This window comes from Argopecten irradians, chromosome 6 (assembly GCF_041381155.1).
Source record: "Argopecten irradians isolate NY chromosome 6, Ai_NY, whole genome shotgun sequence".
In the NCBI taxonomy this organism is placed as follows: Eukaryota; Metazoa; Mollusca; class Bivalvia; order Pectinida; family Pectinidae; genus Argopecten; species Argopecten irradians.
The window spans coordinates 804,118-821,201 of record NC_091139.1 but is presented as its reverse complement, the minus strand read 5'-3'; the positions used below and the strand labels follow the sequence as shown (position 1 = coordinate 821,201).

The following is a 17,084-nucleotide window of genomic DNA, read 5'->3' as shown; positions in this document are numbered from 1 at the left end:
TATTCATCTTTTATGAAGCCATTGAAGTTAAGTATTATTAGTAGACATGAAGGGTATATTGTATATTTGTTTCCACGTTTCTTGAACATAGTCAAAAGAGGTTCTCCATTTATGCTGGCCAGTTATAGCCGTATCATTTTTAACTAGAACTCTGTAAAAATCTTGGACTCCACGGTTATTTTTCAATATTAATTCAAGGCTAAAAGGAATAATTAGGTAAAATATTTTTTCATTTGGTACATGTACATTTTTCAGATACTTTTTAATGCTAGATATAAGTCCATGATACTGAAGATAATTACTTATCACACCATAAATATTACAGAATTCATCATATGTAAAGAAAGAATATGGAGAAACACTTTTTAACAAGTCTTGTATGGTTATAATTCCCTTTCTAAACCAAGATATGTAAAAACAGTTATATTTCCAACAATAATATTTTTGTTGTACCAAATTGGAATTTTGAATACAGATTATTCTTCTGCTTTTAACTGATTCCCCTTTGATCTTAATTTGTAACATGTTGTAAAAACATCTTTCCGGAAAGCATTTCTACAATTTGTCAAAATCTTACTAAGGTATTCACTTCCACAATTAGCCAAATGATGAAAATTAACTTTAGAGTTTAGAATCATACGCCATTTACCATTAGATCTAAATATTCTCCTTATCCACCCAATTTTTAATGAATCTATAAAAGCTGTGAGATTGATCATTTTTAAGCCTCCATCCATATAATTTTGTATAATTACATCTCTCATAACTTTATCTGAACCATCATTCCATAGATAATTAAAAATAAAATACTGTTGAGCTGTTTTACAAAACCTTCTTCCAAATTTGGAAGCAAGATAAAAAGATGATTTCCTTCTGTTCCATGTCTGCGATAGATTTTTGAGTTTAATTAGTTTTTTATCATGGTTCGATTTTGGTATTTTGTGAAGATCGACATGAAATTCAATACCTAGAAGTGTAAATTTAGTAACCCCCCATTGCAAGTTCAAGCCTGGCATTAGTGTATCACTGCTATACTTTTTACTACCAATCCAAATAACCTAAGATTTTCCTTTATTTATTTTAAGTCCTGAAATTTTTGCATAATTATTTAATTCCATAACTACAGCCCTTAATGAATTTTCGGTACCATTAAGTATTAATGATGTATCATCAGCATATTGAGAATTTAAAAAATTACAATTTTCTACATTTATACCAACAATAATTTTGTTATTTTCTAATACGAATGGCTAAAACTTCTGCACAGATAATAAACATGTTAGGGACAATTGGATCACCTTGACGACAACCGCGCATAATATTAAAAATAATACAAATCACCTCCTTGATTAATTGCAGAGCTAGCATTACAATGTAAAACTTTTATCAAATTCCTAATACTGTTTCCAAAATTAAAATATTTAAGAGTTTCATCAATAAATTTCCAGGACACGGACGTAAAAGCTTTTTCAAAAATCAAGAATTAAAAACATTCCCGGGATATCAAATTCCTCAGTGTATTGCATGATGCCATAAACTAATCTAGTGTTTTCCCCTAAATATATACCAGAAATAAAACCAGTCTGATCTGAATTTATAATTTTATCCAAAATATTTTTAAATCTGTTAGCTATTGTTCCAGAGGCAATTTTATAAAAATATATTTAATAAAGAAATGGGACGCCAGTTTTTAATAAAATATTTTGATTTGTTTGGGCTTTGGAATGCAGGTAACAATGCCCTGACGTTGTGTAATTGAAAGCTGACCATTTAATAAGTAACCATGATTAATATATCTGACAACAAAAAAATCCTATTTTTTCCAGAAACACTGATGTGTACCCGTCTGACCCGGGACTTTGATTATGTTTCATATTTTTAAGTGTTTTACTGATGCCTCCTCATATGTTATTAGACCTTCCAAATTTAAAGATTCTGTATCCTTTAATTTTGAAACTTCAAAACCATCTAAAAATCTTCTAAATCTACTTCTATGTCATTGTCGACAGAGTATAATTGTTCGTAGAAGGTCTTTACTTCACTAAGAATTTCATATTGATTTGTAGTAAACCCCCCATTTTCCTTCTCAAGTTTCGGAATGGTTTTTGATACAAAATTCCAGTTTTCTAAATTGAAAAAATACTGTGTAGATTTTCCTCCCTCCTCTATCCATAACGCTTTGGACCGAATTACACAACCCTTAAGTTTTTCCAATCAAACTTTTTCTAATTCTTTTTTTTTTGTCTATTCAATTCCTATGTATCAACTGTGTTCTGGTTTTCAATCTAAATTATATCATCTCTATGATTGTTTTCTCTCAACAAACTATGTTTTTTTTTATAAGATGAATAAGAAATTGATTTGCCCCTTATTTCCATTAGGAGTGTCTCAAGAAAAAAATGATCATTTATTACAAATTGAAGGTTACTATCTAGAATATTATCAATATAATCTAAATTATATATAGGAAGACAGTATTGTAATTTTACAGAGCATTTATTGTATTATTCACCAATTTAAATATTTTTGATCATGTAATAAAGGGTTATTAAATTTCCAAAGCCCTTTACCCTTTTTGAAATCATTAAATTTTAAAACAATTTTTGTAAAAACATCGAACAATTTTTTAACAACGGGTTAGGCTGCCTCATCCAGTAAAAAATTAAAAATTCATGAACATTCGTCAAAGAGTGGTCAGATCCTTTTAATTGCTACTTAATCTTTAAGAATTATTATTAAAAAAAGAAAAAGAACCTAACTATATTGGCTGAACTAAAATCAGAATTATTTTTTGATAAAAACACTTGATACCAGTTGTTAGAATGTAATTAGTGACGTCAGAAACGTCACAGTCCTTGTGCAATTCCTGTGATTCCATCCTAACAGGCTTTGTGAAGCCATATCATTGACCACAAAATATTTATAATTATATCTAGGAATTGACTAGGAATTTCATTATAATTTTTTAATGCATATTAGCAATTGTAATCGAAAGGTAATACTAAACATGTCTATCAGTTGATTAACAATGGCTAATTAAATTTAAAATCCTTATATATTCTAGCTCGGGATACCAGTTATGTTATTACATTGAATCCATTATATATATATCAGAATGCATTTATATGTCAGTTATTAAAAAAATAATTTTAATAATGTTGCTGTTTAAATTTTTGTGAAAGTAAAAAAAAAAAAAAAAAATCAATGTGTTATCAATTTCCCGTCTTGGTTCATTAAAATCTTTCTCAAAATATGTTTTGTGATTCCTAATTTTCGAAAGAATGTAACCGTTGTTGTTTTTTTTTTAAATATTTTTTCGCAAATATGACGCACCTATAATTTATTTTATAGGGCCGGATTCAAATAACATGCAGAAAAGCATAGTATCACTAGACAACAAGTTCGCGTTTTTTGTACAGGTCAAAAGTGAATGTTTTCGCCATTGTGGGTACTTTTTTTGGAGTAACGCTTCAATAAATATCACATGAAAATTGCCACGCATGATTTACATGCGTGGCACTTTTGCCTGTGTATCGCTGGAAAATATGGAATCCAATGTGAACTAAACTGTCCGATACATTGTATTGATACATGTGATAAAGCCACGGGAAACTGCCAGGGTGAGTGACTTTTTATCATCATGATATTGTGTAGTTAAATTCCTCAATTTATGATATAAAATATACTCTAAACATGTAAAATCGATGGCGAGTATTTGATATCACATTCTTAGAATTTGTTCATTTTTTCATATTCAGTTGCAACTAGCTTCATTGCTATTTTTCGTATCTGAAAGTAAAGAGTCAACATTATTTCCGCCTTAACAATTCGTACAATAACACTATATTAATTTAGAATTTGTTCATGTTTTTCCTATTCTGTTGCAACTAGCTTCATTGCTGCAATTAAATGATGTACCGTTGCCAGAGTGAATGATTTCTTTCATAATACTGTACCATGGTACTCATGATAAAAGATAATTATAATACAAAGTCTAAGACCATAAAGGCAATCGATGCATTTTAAAATCACACTCTAAAATGTCCTTTTCAAATCATGTGACTTAATGCATGTCAACAGATTTGTTCTTGGAACTGTAAGGACATGCTCTGTGGCTAAGCACAACAAAAGCTGTACGAATGATCTATAATATGAAAATTATGACTTTTAATTAGCAAATATGCACTCTGCTTTTGAAACTATTTATTTCCACTCATGATTTTATCAGATATCTTTAAATATGCATACACATATTGTATAATACATACAATTGATAAATCAAAGCTATCAGAACACATACTCGCTTAATGCAATAGGGTTATACATTTTTTAAAGATTGTGTTCCTCAGACGTACGGCGCGAAATGTGAGCAGAACTGCTCCGCCAATTGTAAAGACAGACTTTGTATGAAGGAAAACGGAAACTGCAATGGTAAGCGCAATGTTTTTATCTGTTTTCCGGTAGAATAAATTTCCAAATATTATCACAGTTAATTAGAATTCCCATTGACCGAGTAGAGCGAACATTCTCATTATGATATTTCTTTTTTCTGCTTGATCACGTAACTTTCCTCCGTTTCTAAGACCCCAAATCACGCCTGAGCCATCGAAGTTGATTTGCATAGTTTTGGCAATACTTGAGCATGAATATAAGACTTTTTAAATCAGAATAATTACCTCATAATATAAACTTTAACATCATCAAGCGACTAAACCATAAAGCCACGATGATTACAAAATATTTACCTGACATCTTGCTAATTGGATAAATGATAAATGTTTTGATAACAAATTGAATGTGTCATACAAATCATCATACAATCATATGGTTCATTTAATATTTTGCTAAAAAGTGTTTTACGATATATTTTTTTCAAAGCTCGGGTCTAGCTTTCGCAACGTTTTTGGGACATGCTATAATATATTCTTTATGAAAATGTAATTTCGACTGATTTTTTTTTAAATTTCAGAACTCGTTATGCAAATAAGTATTGTCTTATATGTTTTACTTGATGCGAAATTGATTCATTCTAGAATGTGCCAGAGGATTATATAGTCCAAACTGTACGATGCCATGCATCAACAACTGTGCCGAATGTGATCGGAACTCTGGAGAATGCAAAGGTAATTAAAATGCAAAAATAGGTTAAGTATGATTTATAAAAATCATCAACAGGTATGTCATTTTAGCAGAATTGCGCCGGGCCAATTATCACTGACCAGGTAGCTCAATGGCTAGGCCATCCGGCTAGTATTCGAGAGCCCTTTTGACCTTTACGCTTTCTTCTTCGATGTTACAGAATTGTTGCTAAAATAAGTACCCTGGTAGTGGTATAAGGGTTACATATTCCTTCGGGTGCTTAAACCTTGAAACGATATGGAGAATTGTAGCGGAATTGAACTGGGCCGATTATAGTTGAGTAGGTTGACTTATCTTTAGAGTGTCAAGCTAGTACTCTGGGGGTCCTGGTCTCCTCTTCTTTTATATGTACATAATTAATGGAAAACTTATCGGATGAAGTTCATCAACACTTTTATTTTTGACAGAGTGCAACAATAGATTGTACGGACAGAGATGTAACAAGACCTGTGGGCATTGTAGTACATGTGACATCGATTCTGGCTCCTGTGTATCGCCATGTGACGCTGGTTACGAAGGGAAATTATGTAGGAAAAGTAAACGTATGTGTTTCTATTGTCATTTTTACTGTATATTATGAAGCCAACCTCTCCGAAAAATATTAAAGACTATTGAATGCTGTAAGTTTTATGTAGGTTCATCAAAAATGATGTGCCAAAAATCAAACCATTAGTCATAATCATAAAGATAAACCTGGTGAATTCCTATCCAATCATTCGAGTTCAATACCTATGTTCAAGTTGTAGTATAAGCTATTTTATTATATAAACAAGTCGAAGACGCCGACACCCCCTCAGTAGATGCTGGTCCAATAGTTGGGGCCGTCGTTGCAGTTCTGGTTGTTGCTGTTGTTGCCATTGTTGTAATCATCTTTATTAGAAGGTAATAAAATGTGTGCATCCTCTTTCCTGTAACGAAAATATATAAGAATTATAATTATTGCATACTTTATATATCTATAATATTTCAGTGAGCATCGTCTCCTTATCAAAGTATTTGTAGTGGCTACTTTAATGTAATATATGTATCCAATTTAAACATAAACATTGCCAAATCATAAGCATAACGAAACATATTATTAAAGCAATCAAAGCATAGTATCTCAAAATGAGAATTATCCAATGGTCGAGTGGTTAAGATGTCCCGACATATCTACCTCTACAGTTGCAAGGTACTGACCGCTGAACAGGACGTTATACTAAAAACAAAATTAGTTCATGTATAGATTATGCAAATGTGTAATCCGAATTCATAACAAAATATGTGTGTTGATATTAGCCATTACTTTAATGTTTAGCGCTGCATAACTAATCTGATGTTAGTGGTTAATTTCGATATTAGTCACTACACTTATTTACAATGTTTTAATGTCCTTGCCATTCCTCAGACGACAGGCAAACGGTGGTAAACAGAAACCATACAGTGATGTTAACCAGCACAACATATACAGTGAGCCACACGATACAGAAGACCAGGGATACCAGGGAGCTCAAAAAGGAAGAAATAGCCGAGGTGATTCATATTTTATTAAAGATGCTCCACCGCCGACAAATGGTATTCTTTCACTATCAAAAACAGGAGCAGACGATTAAGAATTTTTCTTCAGTTACAAAGTTACTTACTTTACACCATTACCAACAGTAAAAAGTTTGAGCTTCTAATTTTGCTTCAAGTTAAAAATATGAAAAAATAATTAATTGCATCCCGAAAAAATTCCGTGGCACTATATCCTATATGGAATGAAGTACTGATTGCGCATGCACCAAAGGCAAATAAAATTATTTTAATATTGATTAAATGTTAATAAGACATATATATATACACGATAAAACACCAATTATAGTTCAAATAATGAGTATCATTTATGCTCTGTCGGCGGTGGATCATCTTTAACATATTTTCTATTCATTTTTTTAAATAACGATAATAAACCAAAATTGCTACGACGATTCTGTGTATTTTACTTTCAGAGGTATATAATGATCACTAAAACAATTATGCTCTCAATCCCAGAGCAAGATTTAACAATGCCCTTAGAACAAATTTAGTTGTTCCCTGCTGGCATGATTCCATAGATCATGCATTAAACAACGCTGGAACAATGCATTAACAAATATCTAAGTTATCAACCTGCAGAATATCAGTGGTTTGCCAGAAGAGCTCAGACATTAAACTTACTCTGTTTGGCTAAAGAAAACATTAAAAAATATTGCAAAGAATTCCTAATAACATGATTTACGGAACACTTTTTTATTACCAATATATGCTAACAATCTCGTAATTTTGAGTATAATACTTACAATTACAATTACATATCCAAAAGCTATCCAACAACACAGCTTTCGGAGCACAATATTATCTTGGTATACCTTTTTTCGGCTTTTTGTCACATCAGTTTATTAACATGAAATGATTGATACTTACCAATATATAATTTATGTTATTTTATACAATTGTGTGATACATACTACAGATCCAGAAGAAAATCCTACGAACTCCTCCAATGTATATCTAAACATCGAGCAGGTCCCCAGAAAGTCCACACCTAGCGATACTGACTACTATAACCACGGTTCTGTGGGAAGTTTCGTCTCCGGGCTCAAATCAATGGTCGAAAAGAAACTGCAAAATAAGGCCAAGGCTTTTGAGGATGAATACAAGGTATATTTGCTTACGCAATGAAAAAAAGGAATGCATGATTTATCAACTCTTTACAAAGTGTAAAAGAGATATATTTAAACATAAGCGATTTTTTGAACATTTTAGTAGTGTATATTCCATGCACTGAGATGAACATATTGAGCGCGTTATGTATAAGTAAAGTGTTGTACAGCCCATTATACTTATCTCTTTCTTGATGCAGTCGTTACCGTCTGGAGCTTTACATAAACATGACATTGGGAAGATGGAACAGAACAAGGCAAAGAATAGATTTAAGACCACGTTTCCCTGTAAGTACGTCTTTAGTAGGGTGATAAACCTTCTTAAACTCTACGATTGTTATATAAACCGTTTTACCGCATTGTTATCATGTTTTAGTGTGTTCAGTTCAAATTATTTTAATGATGTTGGGGCTAATATACTTTTCATTACGTCTTGTTTCCGTGGCATTTGAACTGCCGACAAGGTGCTATACAGAACACTAAACATGTAAATTGACAAAACGGATAATTGCTTTTAACCAACCTTGTACTTCGATCGATCGTGTCATTTGTCAGTTGCAAAATTGACAGATGATCATACTGTTTTCAATTCTGTACTAACTGATTAAAAATAAACACCTCTGAGATGTGTCTAAAGTATAGTACCATTTCTCCATATAGAATTACCTTTTTGATATTATATTTGTTTTAATAGGAATTTTCAACATATTATATATATATATATGTATAATTTATATTGTCTAATATGAATAAATGTTTCAAAAACGTTTATATGTACAAAATAACATTATAACGGTTTATAATATTTGTACTCCGATTAAAGATAATGTAACTACACCTACAAAATAACTGAAATAAAAATACGCCTTTTCGATCATTTCGCCTATTTCTCTATAAAACTATGCTAGATAAAACGAATTTAAACAAACTAAAATTCGTAAGTAGAATTGTCTACAGTTATCAATAATGTTTTTGGTTTTGTTAATTGGTTCCGAATTCTATTTCAGATGATCATTCCCGTGTTGTTCTGAAGGCTGTTGGAAACGATTCTCACTCGGACTATATAAACGCTAACTACATAGACGTAAGTAAGATGTATTTAAGCATTTATGTCACTATTTCTAACTCCATTAGGGTACAAAAGAAATTTTGTTTGCAAATTGTGTGAATTCGCGTAGAAAGTTTGCAAGCAAAATTCATTTCATAGTTAAAATTTAGTTTCATCAATGCTTATTATTATTCCTCATACTATTTGATTACATAAAATACGTTTAAACGTACAATTCCGCTGAATTTCCAAAGGACTGTTTTTTTCTAAATCAATACGAAACGTCAACGACTTTATTGTGAAGTCATCTGAACGTCGGGTTTTCGCGTCATTCTCAATTTGTTTCTTCATAGTATATGAAAAAAAGAATCTGTCAGTCAGAAAGTAGGATTTAGTATGAAAACAAATATAAATGAATTTAATTAATTATAAGATAATATCCTTTGCTTTATCATATTAATCAAGTTTATGTCAATCTATTTCTCTTCTCATTTTACAGAGTGTTACAAAACATAAAGAGTACGTTGCAACACAAGGTAAATATGATTGCAGCGAAATATTGAGAAAAATTTTAAGAAAAAACAAAACATTTTCATAAAAACATATAAATGCTCGGGTGTATGAAAACTAATAGTATTTACCGGCACATATTTTTTGCATCTCTCATCATTATAATTTCTCAGGATCAATCGCCACATTGTTTCGTATTCTTTGTTCACATGTTGAACACATTTTGATGTGGAACTGATTCACTCTTACTGTTTAAATGCTATATGTTAGAAAACAGGTGATATTTAAATATAATTGCTTTATAAGCATGTGTTTGATAAAAAAATAATTTGCCGAAAAATTGTATTTTGAAATAACACATTATTATTTTATTGATAAGGACCGCGACCTGGCACTGTTAACGATTTCTGGAGGATGATGTGGCAGCTCAACACGGGGAAAATCGTCATGTTAACAAATTTAGTCGAGGGAGGACGTGTACGTACAACTGTTTATTTTACAATCCTATTTTATTTAGATTGCGATCATTACACATTAGAGCTCATTTTTCCTAGTTATTGTATATTGCAGGTAATCATAAATATGAAAAATAAACAAAAGAATTATTAAAGTGTATGGAATTAAAGCGCGGGAAAATACCATGTTTATGACGGTTTGTATTACTTGTCATTTTGTATTTAAAAAGAAGGAAAAAAAATAATAATTCCACCCATCCCAACCCCCAATCCCCAACCATTTCTAAAAACTACTTTTCATATCTTACATGGTATTGTAGTTTACAACATTGATATTGTTTCCATGTATTGAACGCAAACAATTTCAGTTGAGTTTTGTTATTTTCTAGCCAAAGTGTGACAAGTACTGGCCAGATGAAGGTCAACCATTGGTCACGACACACTACAACATCATACTGGACAGGGAACGGTCGTACGCCTTCTATGTCATCAGGGACCTGAAGGTTACAGAGAAGAAGGTATTAAACTGAAATAACTATCAATCTATCAATATAGAAACAAATATACACTAAGAAAGACCGTCATTACTTCTATCCTTTAGAAACATGTTGGATTTGCCAAAATTGTTTATCAGCTGAGATTGGTGAGATCCATCGAATCATGTTGACGTAACATTTGTTTCAATATTTCTTCTCAAATGATTCAGAACTTCTATTACTAGATTATGTTCAATACATATTGAGACATACACAGACTGTAGTTTGAATAGGGTCATTTAATAACAATGTGGAACTGAGTTGTTTTAATATTGGAAATCATATGGCACATCTGGAATATAAATGTGTGCGTTCCTGTTTCGAAAGACAAAGGCAGTTCGACAAATACACCAGTTCCACTACACTTCGTGGCCAGACCATGGAACTCCCGACCCAACTGAACTCGTCCTTTTCCACCGCCGCGTCAAGAACTACGAGGCCACATTGAAAGGGAAAATGGTTGTCCACTGCAGGTATAAATGCAACCATTCTCAAATTGTTTATTTTTTATCATAATTAGTAATCAGTGTCTTGGTCGGTTTATGTTGTGTAATGCAATGTCTAAATGCATGATTATGAAAGAACTATACCTTAAACTTAGAGGGAAAAGAAACAAAAACTAATCAAAGACACCAAATGACAATCTACAACCTGTCATATTGCGCTATCATCAGACAAACCAGCGACCCATATTCCTATGTACTGAGTGATAAAAAAGAACAGATATATATACCAATGCTCTCCTATCGGTCATAATGTGTTTTAATAATTGTTCAGGTATTTGATAATGTACAGCGATGAATAAATATTGAAAACTGCGTTCAATGACAGTGCTGGTATAGGTAGAACGGGAACATTCCTGGCCCTGGACGCTCTCTTGATATACGGGAAAGAGACAGAACGTATTGACGTCTTGGAATATATCAAAACGATGCGGAAGGATAGAGTCAACATGGTTCAAACAGTTGTAAGTCACAAAAAGCATAAATAATACATACTACCCATTGGTAGCAAAATCAAATTTTGAATAAATGAATTTGAAATTAAAACATTGTAACATACCTGTTATTGTAAATCAATTGTTTTTGCAATGCCTAAAATTCATTTTTTGCGATATTGTGTCCTTCTTGACATTTCATTAATCGCACACAAAATAAGGTTGTATTACAGCACATTATAAAATTATATAAGGTTCGCATCTTAATCACCTATTTCGACACAATTATGCCATTGTAAGTATTGTCATTGTATATGTAAGACATTGAGTGACTTCCAAGATTCTCATCCAGGAACAGTACATAGCTGTACACCAGCTACTTGTTGAAGCCTTCGAAATGCCAGATACTCTGATTCCCAGAATGAAGTTCCACACGGAGCTGAAAGTTCTGATGAACGGTGGCGCCGCTAACCAAACAAAGCTTAGGAAGGAGTATCAGGTAACTATCGGTTTGTAAACATATTACATTATTTCAGTTTTGTAAATATAAATCTGCTGACTGTCTAAATGGATAGGAATCTGGCCATTAGCAAATATATAATGATGCATTATTGGTATAAATCGGTCTCCAAATATAATGAGCACCACGGCAACCCCACATACAATGTAGAACATTTTGTTAAGGTCTTTTACCCATCATATCATGCATGTGCACCTGTTGAATATAATAGAAAATGTCGTAGTATGCAAAATGCAAAAGTCAAGTGATTTTTGAATGACGGAAGACAAACTTGTTTCATAGGAACAGATTATTGCAAAAAATATTTTACCATATAAATTTACTAAAACACCACTGAATTATTTTTCATACATATTCCCTGTAGCTGACACAATCTTCCAAGCCATCTTACGACGAGGAAAATTACAAAGTCGCCCTTTTGATCTCCAACAAAAGGAAAAATAGGGTGATGACAGTTCTGGCAGGTAGGCATATTAAATCCAGATAAAATATGGTATTTAATGGACATGTTAGTTGTTATTAAGTCATCTGAATCGTCATCATGCATCGTTCATCGTCGTGTGCCGTCCGCCGTGCGCCCTGTGATTTTTTTGCATTGAAAGGCCCACTGTACTGATACATAACCTGTAGCATGCTGAGATGAAGGGCTACCAAGTTTGTTCAAAACATTGACCTAGACCTTCATTCAAGTTCACAGGGGTCGAAAAAGCTAAAATCTTTACACAACTTCTTGTGAATAACTAAGAGGCCTAAAGACTGGATATTGAATTCGTAGGATGTTGGGGATCAAGGGACCTTCATTCATAGTCTAATTCATCAAATATATTAGAACCTGAACTTCTTCTTATAAAAGAGTTCTTTTGTATTGCCTTAATTGTTTGTCCCTTCTATATTCTTTGAGATGTTGTATTGTGCCAATATTCAGATAACCGTGAAGGCATATGAGCCTCTTAAACGAATTATGCAGCTTTTAATGGTTTTTCTAAGACACAAATTAATATTTTCATAAAAGCAATAATACCATAAGAACATTAATATCGACAGCATCAGATTAGATTTAAATACTAAACAAATGCGAGATTCCCTGCTAAATCTATGTTAACAGTGAAGAATAATTTTCCTGTTGTGGCTGTGCTGTTGTTTACATTCTCAATTTAAAAATCAAAAGTCGTTTCGGAATGGTAGTGGGCTTGTAATCTTAAGAAAACACATTGAATTTCTTGATTTAAATATTTTAGTCGATGAATACAGAGTATACTTGCTATCGCATGCGAATGGTAGAACAGACTACTTCAATGCGGTGTCCGTACCTGTAAGTATACTCGTTCATCTTTGCATGCTTTTATAAAAGATGCGTGCGTTATGTTCTTATTCAATATGACGTATTATTATAATATTTATATAGAATACATATCCTATCGCACAGCGGAAATTGTATGACTAAATAACAATATTGGATACTTAGAATTTATATATACATGTATCTGCATGTTGAAATATCGAAATTTGTTTGTAATTATTTAATTTACTCGACCTAGGTAAAGCAAAATAAAGACTGAAGATAATTTAAGTTAAGAGTTGAAGTTTAGGTTAAGGTATATCATGACCTCATTTTACTCTTTAATATTACTTATTTGAACAAGGTATGTTATTTCTAGAAAATGATAGATACTTCAAATATGTTTTATTTTTTTTATATTTTGTAACTAGTCCTATACATCCAAGACTGGGTACATCGTCACTCAGACTCCCCTGGAGGACACTGTGGTGGATCTGTTGACGATGATAATGGACCACCACTGTCACACACTTGTCATCATTGAGCCGGACCCCATTGTAAGTGGATATAAATGTAGATGTATACAATAATGGATAGCTAAGATGTCTCACAATTGAAATGAAAGTTGTTTATTTGGTAGTAAGAATGTTGTTTATGATGAACAGCCATGCAAAATAAACCATTATTATCAGTATTGCTGGAATCATGCATTACATTATATAACCAATTATGGAGCATAATAATAACCAATTTAGGTAGCGTAATAATAATCAATTAATGAGCGCAATAATAACCTATTTAAGGGTGAAATAATAACCAATGTAAAATGTCCTTCCGTATTCCTCATAGTGATTAAATTACAAAGATATAAATCAGTTATCACTGAAATAAAAATTAACGTAAAATTCACCCATGTGTATGGTTCGATTTTATAGGACTGGTTGCCAGGAATTGATGAAGATATGTCCATAGGGGATTTTAGACTGGAATATAAAGGGGAGTCCTCGACGATAGCGGATGTTGACGTTTATGATATCGCAATCGAAAACGTGGTATGTGTATTTTGAAGCCTTTACTTTGATATAAATTTGTTTGTAAACACGACAAGTAAGCCAGGTATTTCACTTTAAGTAACTATGAAAGGCGAAACTTTAATGAAAGGAAAATACTTATCATTTCTTGTAATTATTTGAAACAGAGAAGGACTTCAATATCCAGATATACGCAGAAGAAGTGTACAAATATTTACCGGTATAAAAAAATGTTCCAAAACTTTTTTTTAAATAAAAACTGATTTATGTGCCCCTTTTAGGACAAGAGTTTCAATACTACAGTCAGAGTGTACCACATGACCGGTTGGGACAGAGACTCGTCAGTACTCAAGAATTCGTCAGTGTTGCTTCAGTTGATGGAGTTAGTTGACAGCCGACGTAAATCAGACGACACCAAAACAACAGTAGTCATGTGTCGGTATGTCATGTTCATGCTAAAACGAGAGAAATAATTACTTTGATAATGACAGTGCTTTGTACCGACGACGGATATCAAAGTAACTACTTCTTTGATGGTTTGTCTCTGCCATTCTCTCAAGAAACAAAGTTAAAACAAGTGGCATGTTCTGACATTAAACTCTCCAATTAATGAAAAAATAATTCCAGTTTTTCCACCACAAAACTGCGTCAAAGATTTCATTTTATGTGGATTTCAACGGACGCATGCACATTTCTGATTAATTACGTGCGTATTACAGTGTATGATCTTTTTATATAAATACCACATTTATTTGACGTCAACACAATCAAGAATTTTTGTTCATTATCCTCAATGCATAATGCACAATACGTTACTATTATGTTACAGAGATGGTTATTCCCAGAGTGGACTGTTCTGCTGTATCAGCAATGCCAGAGACCAGATGAAATGTGACGAAGAGGTGGATATATATCAGATCTCACGCCAGCTGCTCGTACGACGTCCGGAGTTCATAACCAATTTCGTAAGTATAAATGGCATAAATAAAGTTTCCAAGCAAGTTTGAAATACTCTTTCCCGTACGTATCAAATAGAGTGGGCTCCTACGACAACTGACAATGTAAATACTAGGCATGGTTTTTTCATGTTTAAAACTTGAATTAGATGTATTTTCTTAGAGCTTTTAGTGTGGTAATTCATATTGAGTAAATTCAACATTGTCTGATGCTTTTCATTTCAGGATCAGTACCAATACTGTTACAACACAATCAAGGACTATCTGGATACCACGGATATATATGTTAACTGATTACAACATAAACACCACCGGGGGTTGATTACCTGAACAAAGCTTATTTTATTGACAACTAGTTCATAACCTCGCATTACTTAAGTGGATAAAATATAGCATGGATATAAAATAATTATACAGGACTTGTATACTTAGCTACTACCGACGTTTAGTGATAAGTGCCTACCAATACAAATCATGAACACAAATATACAACTCACGGACGGTAATAGATTGATAACTACCTGGATAAAGGCACTGTGTACCTATACTGAATTACACTTACCTGGAAACAAACTGTTTACGACAAAGAGTTTATCACTTTCTGGATACATGTGTTTTAAAATGCATTTTATTCACCTACATTATCTGAAAACGTTAACGTAACAGCATGCACGTATACCTGTAGCAATGTTGTGCTCCGCGGACTTTTTTAAAATCGGACTTTAACACTGATCCTTATGATCAATCCGTTCGCAGAGGATCTCTGACAACATACCATAAGGGATCCCGGTCTGATGACCTTTATACTCCCTGTACTTCGGTTCAAAAGCATCTTCTCCACCTACTAAACTGAAAAAAAATTCGTCCCATGATCCATATACATGTAGATATGGAGTGCGTTTTGGTCTAGATGACTACATAAACGAAAAATATTGTTTCGCTCTTCTAAACTAATTCCACCCCATTCACACAAAAAATTTGAAAGTATTTTGATAAGTCAATCCTTAAGGCCATCAGAACATGACCTGTGATTGGATGTTGTTAGATTCTCTATGAAATAGACCGATAATGTTGATGTGTAGTCTATTTGGATACAAAAGGGTCGAAGTGTGATCTGCCTAATACGGGAGTTTCGAGATCCAAAAACGACATGGGTAAAGTACAATTTACCGTCGATTACTCCCACCATCCATTGATTATGACGTCACGAAACTCACGTCAAATGATGACGTCATAATCATCGGATGGTGGGACTAATCGACGGTAAATTGTACTTTACCCACGTCGTTTTGGGATCTAGAAACCCCCGTATTGTAACTTGAAACATTGATGCATATTTAGACACACCCTGGTTAATGTGCGGGAGCTTATTGATGAAGACAATACTATATATCATATTTATGTTATCATGAAAACATGATTACATCTCCAAATATCTATGCAAGAGACTTTCTTTCCTGTTAATGATGTTGTTTTTGTTCCTCATTATTTCACATTTCAAATGCATGTTCATTTGATTATCATCAAATTTATTTGTTTCGCGTCTTGGATGAGTATAGCATATATATTTTTATTATTACGTAATATACATAATATCATTAGATATATCCAAAAAATAATGTTGCCATTAACATAAAAAACTAAAAACATATAGAATTTTGTTTTAATATCATTAACAGCCTGATCGACATTCACACTTTTTTTTTTTTTTCATGTTAAATGTTTGAAAGAAAATGTAGTTTCACAATGTTCCGAATAAACGTTTGTTTCACATATCAAGTTGTTTTCGTGATTTTGATATCAATGTGAAAGACGACATAACGATAGTGATACCTAGATGAGTCGAAGTTGAAGGTACCACCGTAAAAAAGTTGATTACTTGCAAATTCAAATATAGGTTCGCATTCAAGTGCACAGTTCCCATAAAAATGACTCCGTGCTAGAACTGGTATTGATAAGACGTAGATATCATAAAGATCTTACCTGTAAAGTGCTTCGTTAATTTACCTT

The 17,084-nt window shown here is 32.6% G+C and overlaps 1 protein-coding gene across 1 annotated transcript; it reads left to right on the top strand.

The window, feature by feature from the left end:
- The first annotated feature begins 3,535 nt into the window (after positions 1-3,535).
- On the top strand, positions 3,536-16,241 carry LOC138324664 (receptor-type tyrosine-protein phosphatase epsilon-like). The gene is made up of 22 exons (XM_069269700.1): positions 3,536-3,620; positions 4,336-4,431; positions 5,034-5,123; positions 5,547-5,681; positions 5,913-6,021; positions 6,527-6,651; positions 7,613-7,800; positions 8,003-8,090; positions 8,810-8,886; positions 9,350-9,386; positions 9,740-9,837; positions 10,205-10,333; positions 10,679-10,824; positions 11,183-11,318; positions 11,641-11,787; positions 12,173-12,272; positions 13,047-13,120; positions 13,519-13,644; positions 14,023-14,139; positions 14,400-14,557; positions 14,948-15,083; positions 15,300-16,241. The coding sequence occupies exons 2-22, from the start codon at positions 4,407-4,409 to the stop codon at positions 15,366-15,368; spliced, it is 2,310 nt and encodes a 769-aa protein (XP_069125801.1). The 5' UTR covers positions 3,536-3,620; positions 4,336-4,406; the 3' UTR covers positions 15,369-16,241.
- The last annotated feature ends 843 nt before the right edge of the window (positions 16,242-17,084 follow it).